Genomic DNA, 8955 nt, shown 5'->3' on the forward strand with positions numbered 1-8955 from the left:
AAAAGAAAGTAAAACAATACAAAAACAGTTACATAGAAACTAGTAATTAATGAAAATTAGTCAAATGAACTGTTAAAGGTTAGTACTATTAGTGGACTAGCAGCACGCACAATCATGTGTGCTTACGGACTGTATCCCTTGCAGACTGTATTGATATATATTGATATATAATGTAGGAACCAGAATATTAACAACAGAAAGAAGCAATCCTTTTGTGTGAATAAGTGTGAATGTGTGTAAATGGGGGAGGGAGGTTTTTTGGGGTTGGTGCACTAATTGTAAGTGTATCTTGTGTTTTTTATGTTGATTTAATAAAAAATAAAAAATAAAATAAACGATACCGATAATACAAAAAAACGATACCGATAATTTCCGATATTATACATTTTTAAAGCATTTATCTACATCTCTAGTTTTTTTTATTCACAAACGTCTTCAAAGTAAACATTGACCTACTGGAAGAATTATGTAAAACAGTTTCGCAAATTATTAATCAGAAAGTCCCTGTATGGACCCTGATTGTGATCTATTTTTGTATTGGATTGACTATCGTATCAGACTGACTTATTTTTTAGGTGGTTCCATAAAATAAAACATATATAACTTTAGCTAAGCAACTTTACTTTTGCTTAAATAAAAAAAATGGAGTTGTCTTTCCAGTTTCCACCTCTGAATGCAAGCAGGCGAATAAAACGACCTTCTACTTACCGGGAAATCAGATGACTCTAACAAACGTTATCGTACCACACGCTTTCCGAAATGATACTACGTTAAATTGTGGTCATAAACGTGTTTACGGCTGCTCTAAATGACAGTAAGATTATAAAATGGGGAGGTGATACTTTTATAGGCGTTTTATCAACACGGAAGGGAAAACAGAAAATGGCGCATGCGCAGTGCCGGGCGCTCCAGAGGCAGAGCGACTCCGCGATGACGTCACCCATTCAACCGAGGCGAAACAAGCCTAGACACATTACTGCAACTGACAGCTTTGGTCAGGAGGACAACAGCGGTACTTTGTCACTGCGGCGCCCGAGTGGTGGCGACGATGACTCTGGAGGACGATCTCACGTCCGCGGCCGCTAAGGGGAACACGGCCGAGGTGGAGCGGCTCCTGCGGGCAGGGGCGGACGTCAACGCGGCCAACCGGCTGGGACACACCGCGCTGCAGGTCAGAGCCTCCGCGTTTCTTATCCCCATCTTCCTCGTCGTCATATCATAATAAACCGTGATGGTCTTATTAAAAAAATAAAAAATAAAAAAATAAAAACATCTTACTAAATTATTCTCTTAAACATGTAGATTTTTAATTTGGACCAAAAAAAAAAAAAAAAAAGCCTGACCGGACTCCATTAAAAAAACCCGTAACTTTTCAGGAGCCTGAACAAGGCTGGGTGAGTTGGACGAAGATATAATATCATCCACAAATACATGTAAGGGCCTTCAAAAGTATGTTTTCCAATGCCGGTTACTTCGAAAGTGGGTTGTTTACATATGGGATTATTATAAGATCACCACCATTAAATAACCTATCATAGGGGTTAAAAAAGGGAAAATTAATAAATTACACTAGGAAGTTCTCAATAGACGAAAGCCAAGCTAAAAAGTAGGCTATAAATCTTGCTTTTCATGTCAAATTACATCTGGAAATTGAAATGTCTTGGTAAAATAGTTTTATATGTGTCGTTTCTTGCTTCCAGACAAGTTTAGGTGTATTAGATGAACATCTAATTCAAGAATGTCCTCAAAAAAGATTATTTAATGGGCAAGATGTGGAATACTTCGTTGTTCCTGTTTTTCTTTACTTTTTGACTGTTTATATCGACTTGTTGTAATATGGGTTCATTTTTAAATCAACCCATCATAGGGGTTAAAAAAGGAAACTTAATAAATTACACAATAAGAAGTTCTCAATAAACGAATATTTTAAGGCCAAGCTATAAAAAAAAAGTAGGCTATAAATATTATGTATTTCTTGCTTTTCGTGTCAAATTACATCTGGAAATTGAAATGTCATGGTAAAATAGTTTGATATCTGTCGTTTCTTGCTTTCAGACAAGTTTAGATGAACATATAATTAATGACACTACAGTAATTCCTCAAAAAAAGACTATGGGCAAGATGTGGAAGACTTCGTTGTTCCTGTTTTTCTTTACTTTTTGACTAATATGTTTAACTCAAGTTGGACTTGGGGGGACAGTCATGGTTGAACAGTTCTATGTGCACAAAGTTTCTTATTTTTAGTATGTAATATATACGGCAGGTGACCGTTTTTAGAAATGAGACAATATAACATTCTCAATAGAAGACTGTAATGTGCAAGTAAAAAAAAAAGTTGTTCCTTTTTTCTTTTTTTGGGGGGGCCAAATATGCTTTAAGCTCATACTGGACTTGGGAATTAAAATAAAAATTGTAACAGTTTTATGTGCACCTAGTTTCTTATTTTTTAGTATGAAATATATACTGCATGTGACAATTTACAAATTAAACAATATAAAACTCTCTTTAGAAGACTGTAATGTGCAAGTAAAAAAATAAAATAAAGTTGTTCCTTTTTTCTTTTTCTTTTTTTCAAATATGCTTTTAGCTCAAACTGGACTTGGGAATTAAAATAATAATTCTAACAGTTTCATGTGCACATAGTTTCTTATTTTTAGTATGAAATCTATACTGCATGTGACAATATACAAATTAGATAAAACTCTCATTAGAAGACTTTAATGTGCAAGTAAAAAAATACAATAAAGTTGTTCCTTTTTTCTTTTCAAATATGCTTTTAGCTCAAACTGGACTTGGGATGTAAAATAATCATTGTAACAGTTTCAATCAATCATCAATCAATCAATGTTTACTTATATAGCCCTAAATCACGAGTGTCTCAAAGGGCTGCACAAGCCACAACACTTCCTCGGCTCAGATCCCACATCAGGGCAAGGAAAAACTCAACCCAATGGGATGACAATGACAAACCTTGGAGGGGACCGGTGCAATGGACGTCGAGTGGATCTACTATTGTGAGAGTCCAGTCCATAGTGGATCTAACATAATAGTGAGAGTCCAGTCCATAGTGGATCTAACATAATAGTGAGAGTCCAGTCCATAGTGGATCCAACATAATAGTGAGAGTCCAGTCCATAGTGGATCTAACATAATAGTGAGAGTCCAGTCCATAGTGGATCTAACATAATAGTGAGAGTCCAGTCCATAGTGGATCTAACATAATAGTGAGAGTCCAGTCCATAGTGGGGCCAGCAGGAGATCATCTTGAGTGGAAGCACAGATGAGTGGTCCACCCTGGGTCTCGACTTTGGACAGCTAGCGGCATCATCTGTGGTCAAGTGCACTTAGTTTCTTATTTTTAGTATGTAATATATACTGCAGGTAACAGAATAGAAGACTGAAGATGCTGGGGCACACAACTGAAGATGTGTCTCAATGGTGGAAAAGCCTCCCAGCAGTGTCACCTAGCCTCATTAGGTATGCGGTCAGGTGCAAGCCTGGCTCAGGGAGGAGGACGCCCCTGCCATGCAGAGTCCCCAGGGATTGTACCAACTAGTCCTTTCAACAAATTCATGTGCAAGTAAAAAATTAAAAAATAAAGTTGTTCCTTTTTATTTTCCAAATATGCTTTTAGCTCACACTGGACTTGGGATTTAAAATAATCATTGTAACAGTTTTAAGCGCCCTTAGTTTCTTATTTTTAGTATGTAATATATACTGCAGGTAACAGTTTACGCATTAGACAATATACAATTCTCAATAAAAGACTGTAATGTGCAAGTAAAAAAATAAAAATAAAGTTGTTCCTTTTTATTTTCCAAATATGCTTTTAGCTCACACTGGACTTGGGATTTAAAATAATCATTGTAACAGTTTTAAGTGCACTTAGTTTCTTATTTTTAGTATGTAATATACACTGCAGATGACAGTTTACAAATTAAACTCTCATTAGAAGACTGTAATGTGCAAGTAAAAAAATTTAATAAAGTTGTTGCTATTTTCAAAAAAGGCTTTTAGCTCAAACTGGACTATATTAACTGGACCGAAGGTGACAGTTAAAAAATTAAAAACATATTGGATAGAACCTTTTCACTTACCTCAACTCTTTTTTCTTCTTCTTTTTTTATTTTATTCAGTGACACTTCCCTGTTTGTTTTCCTGTTAGTCAGTTCTATGAATCTCTATCAGCTTGTGGTAAAGAAGAAGGCAGTACTTTGCTACCCACTGTGACTGAAGTGGAGGACGGGGGATGGGAGGGGGTGTTATTATTTTACTTTTATTACTTGTAAAAAAAAAAGAAAAAGTGTAATTCTTTTTTTTTAATTTTTTTTTGGGAGGGGGGGGGGGCAAAAAAAGTGTCTGTTTTCTGAGTACCTGTATTATGACTTCCCTATCAAATGAATAAATACATATTATAATTTAAAAAAAAGAAAGACTCTTTAAAGGGAACGTTTTAAAAATGACACTAAGTCGGTGACATTTTTGTGGGGCAAATATCGTGATTTTACCACAAATCGGACTTAAGAATTAAAAAATGGCCTTTGTAAAAGTGATACATGTGCACGACATTTCTTGTTTTTTATGCAAGTGATACATGTGTTTATTTTATACAAATACGGTGCTTTTTAACTCAATTTGTCACTGCAAAACCATTTTATAGATGTCTCGTTTTGAGTTGTCAGACATGTTTACCGGTAGGTGTATAACATGAACAGTTAATAAATTGCACTCTTTAGTATTTTTTTTATTTTATTTTATTTCAATATATGTTTTTTTAATGGACAATAAAAAATAAATAATTGGTTTCTATTTTTTTCTTTACTTTTTGACAAATTTGACACATTTTGGACAGATTTGGGAATAAAAATGGTAATTGTAAAAGTTGTATGTGCACGTTGTTCCTTGTTTTAGTAGATTGGTTTATATTGGATGGACTGGAGGTGACAGTTTATTAATAAAACAATAGTCATTTCTGACTCTTCATTGATAAACCTGATTATTATTGTGCTTTTAACCTCAAATTCGACCCGGGGAATAATATCATCATATGTGTGGTTTATTAAATTTATTTATTACTGCATGACAAGGTGAAATACCACCTACTGTACCTACATTTGTCTGAAAATAAAGTAAATATACAATATTGCCCTTTGGAAAAATCGTTTTTTTTGTTTGTTTAAGTAACGAATAAAATTTAAAAAATAAATAAAATAAAATAATTTTGCATGAAAACATGTATTGATATAATAGATGGGATTACTTTCAAAAAAGCTTGACAGTTGTGGCCTTAACAGCTCTTTCTCCCCACCCACGGTTGAAAGGCGATGATGATGGGCAGCACTCCCGTGGCGCGGCTCCTCCTGGACCGCGATGCGGACCCCAACGTGGCGGACCCACGCACCGGGACCACGCCGCTGCACGACGCGGCCCGGACGGGCTTCGTGGACACGGCGAGGCTGCTGGTCAGCTTCGGCGCGGACCCGCAGGCCACGGACCGCTGGAACTGTCGGCCCGTGGACGTGGCCCGGACACACGGACACGCCGACCTCCTGGCTTTCCTGGAGACTCTGTGAAGAGGAGGACTGTCCCCTTTTTACCTATTTTCTTTATTTATTAACGAATATTTTAATTGGACGTTGCAAGGAAATTAAGTTTGGCGCAAAGCTCGGGTGGGCCGTGGGGAAAATGATCCTGTTTTACTGGATCCATATTACTACACATCTCCTTTTAATACAATTCTACAAATACGATATTAATGCACTTTATCAGAATGCCAAAGGCATGTTTACTTTAAACATTTTACTGACCTGCCCTGGATGTGACGTCACGTATATCATTAAAATACACTTTAAAAACAACTATACAAACAACCTTCTTTTTTTCTTTTTTTTTTTTTTTAGCAGTAAAAAAATATGACGTTCAATATAGTAGGGTATACGTGAAGATGGTGCAGTATAGACAATCAAAAGTCAAAGGAATAAGCACTTTTTTTCTTAAAAACAGATTAAATTGAATACATTAGATCAGGTGTCCAAGCTATTTCTACTTTTTAAAAAAATAATCTATGAATGCGGTCGCTATTTTGATGTTTTTCATTTTCAAAACCAAGGCAATGTAAAAAAAAATTAAACAGCCTGCAAGTCAGTTTTGATATGATGACACCATTTTCTCAATACAAAGCAATGTGCGCTTTTATTCAACTTTTTATGTTTTTTTTTTTAAGTAATACTATTTGTAGAATGCGTTGCGGGGTCGATAAATAATGTGCGCCTCTGGTCACACTCCATTAGATTACTGTGCTCAAGTTATTTGATTTTAAGAGTTAGTTTCAAAATAAGAGACGTTTTACAATATGCAAACTGGTTTTGATGAAATGTTGAATTTTGGGTGAGCAAAAGCCATCAAATTGATTAAAAAATATGTTCTTGAAATAATTCCCAAGTTTGACCTTTTAAATAGAACTATCCCAAAATACTGCATGTTTTTATGTATTGATCTGCACCTGCTATTTTATAATGTGTTTATTAAAACCTTCCTTATCTTGATTTTTTTTTTCCAACCTATTTTTTCCATCTTCCTTTATCGCTCAAAGCGTTGTCAATCAGTATATTTACAAGGAATAAAAGTGTATTTCAACCTGTTGCAACATTCAACTTTAATGTCTCTTGCCAGCATGCTGATGTGTTCATACACTTGAAACAATATTAGGCCATGGATGAAGTGAATAATAGATAGAGTACATGTCCAACTGTTGAGGAGATCAAGTTAGTGTCATACGGAAATATGAAAACAAATGACATTGAAAGTATATAAGTAAATAGTAAACGCAAAAATAGAAATTACTGTACATTTGTCATGTCATTTGTAATTCAAACTGTAGATCAATATACCGATACTATAAAGATTATTCAACTTTTGGGATTTTTTTTTTTTTTTTTTAGGATGAACACTAAAATTCCCTTTTACTACACTTTCACTTAGTTTGACATTCTCTAAACTTTTTGAATGCAGACATTTCTGTTCCCTATAGGAGCTGAACGACCAAATTCAACAGGCTTTAATAAATATTTTTTTTTTAAATCACAGAAAGGCTTACTATATATATCAGGCTTGTGCAAAATTCTGAATGGGGAATTTTAATCATTTGACGAGTTGGACATTAAAGGGAATTTGATTCACCCCACAGGATGTTGAATTGGAAATACAGGACGTGAAATTAAATGCATTGCATTTCTAGAAATTCTATATATTCATCCATCCATCCATTTTCTACCGCTTGCCCCTCTTGGGGTGCTGGAGCCTATATGCAAAATATAATTTGTCACGTTTGATTAATTAGGTTTTGTCTTAAAAAAATACTTTATAGACACTCAAAATAAACAGAAATTCCCTCCATTTTGAATATTATACATATTATTTTTCCAACGTTTTCCATAGTTTGAAAGTTATAATACATCAAATTTTATAGAAGATGTTTTTGGATGAAAAGCATTTGCTAAAATAATAATATTTCTATTAAATATATCAAACAGTCATGTATTGAATATACTGTAAAGCACAATTTTAAAATACACCAAAGTTACAGCGTAGGATTTCCAATTCCTCTAAGGCGAATTTGGATTGCAATCCTACTTCCTTTTTGCAACTTCAAATCAAACTTAAAGAGTTGAATTGGAAAGTGTCAGTTGCGATAGTTGGCATGGCTCCAACACAGCAGGTGACGTGCAAATGGCACGCAGTGGCATGCGAAATGTGAAGGAGGGGCACCTCTCCCGACACGCAAGAACAAGGGCGTAGGTAGGGCCCCGCAATCCGTGAATAATAGGCGCAAGTAAAATGTCAATTATGAACAACAGGGCGCCTCACATTCAATTTGACAGCAAACGTATTCCTAGCCCTTTCCTGCTCCATTACTGATTATACAGGTATAGCGGGAAATTTCCACAAGTATTTGCATTGTTGCATGTTGGTGCTGAGCTGGTAAACATCACACTAGGATCAAATCTACAGTGGCCTAGTGGTTAGGCTACCCTGAGATCGGTAGGATGTGAGTTCAAACCCCGGCCGAGTCATACCAAGGACTATAAACATTACCTCCCTGCTTGACACTCAGCATCAAGCGTTGGAATTGGGGGTTAAATCACCAAAATGATTCCCGGGCGCAGCCACCTCTGCTGCCCTCACCTCCCAGGGGGTGATCAAGGGTGATGGGTCAAATGCAGAGAATAATTTCGCCACACCTAGTGTGTGTGTGTGACATTCATTGGCACTTTAACTTAAATCCCAGACTGTTATGTGTCAGGAAGATGTACAAATGTATGTTTTAATTTGTTTTTTAAAAAATATATTTTTAATAATATTAAAATATATATATATATATATTTATTTATTTTTTTGGCATGGACATGTTTTTTTTATTATTGAACAATTTCTTCCCCACACATTTGTTTCAGTCACCCCTTCTAAAATTTTGCAGGCTTTTTTTTGTGGTTCTTGCGGCCTAAAACACCTGAATTTGTGGCATCTTTTTCAGAAAGTTGCAGTAAAAGTTGCACTGTTTTTAAGCTTTCTTTTCAATAACTTTGAATCAACCTGTGATTTTATGGATTTTCTTTTGTCATTGTTTTAAGTGTTCTTTGTAACGACAACCTCAAAAAACCCCGGATGGTAACTAAAATCGAAAACTAATACTGCATTGATGTTTTACTCGTTTTATACCAGACTTAAAAGTAGACACCGGGTGGCAGTAAAAAGCACATACTCGGAGATATGATCAAATTGCAATACTGTTTAAATTAATTATAACAAATGATAGTGATAAATATTTATAACTACTTAAAGAAACACCACCAAAGGCTTCCTTATTGGCCGCTGTCTTCCACCAGGTGCACACATTCTCTGTGTATATTTTACACTTTGTCATTTTTGTTGGTAAATGGAATACGATGAGAGATT

At 35.3% G+C, this 8955-nt stretch overlaps 1 protein-coding gene across 1 annotated transcript; it reads left to right on the plus strand.

Annotated features, from left to right (window-relative positions):
• Positions 1-838: 838 nt before the first annotated feature.
• On the plus strand, positions 839-6690 carry cdkn2a/b (cyclin-dependent kinase inhibitor 2A/B (p15, inhibits CDK4)). The gene is made up of 2 exons (XM_062026832.1): positions 839-1171; positions 5322-6690. The coding sequence occupies exons 1-2, from the start codon at positions 1049-1051 to the stop codon at positions 5571-5573; spliced, it is 375 nt and encodes a 124-aa protein (XP_061882816.1). The 5' UTR covers positions 839-1048; the 3' UTR covers positions 5574-6690.
• Positions 6691-8955: the final 2265 nt, after the last annotated feature.

The sequence above is a fragment of the Entelurus aequoreus genome, linkage group LG18, assembly GCF_033978785.1.
Source record: "Entelurus aequoreus isolate RoL-2023_Sb linkage group LG18, RoL_Eaeq_v1.1, whole genome shotgun sequence".
Lineage (NCBI taxonomy): Eukaryota > Metazoa > Chordata > Actinopteri > Syngnathiformes > Syngnathidae > Entelurus > Entelurus aequoreus.

Coding starts and splice junctions, on each gene's coding strand:
- cdkn2a/b (XM_062026832.1), top strand. CDS start 1,049: ATGACTCTGGAGGACGATCTCACGTCCGCGGCCGCTAAGGGGAACACG. Junction 1,172..5,321: donor TGGGACACACCGCGCTGCAG/GTCAGAGCCTCC, acceptor CACGGTTGAAAG/GCGATGATGATGGGCAGCAC.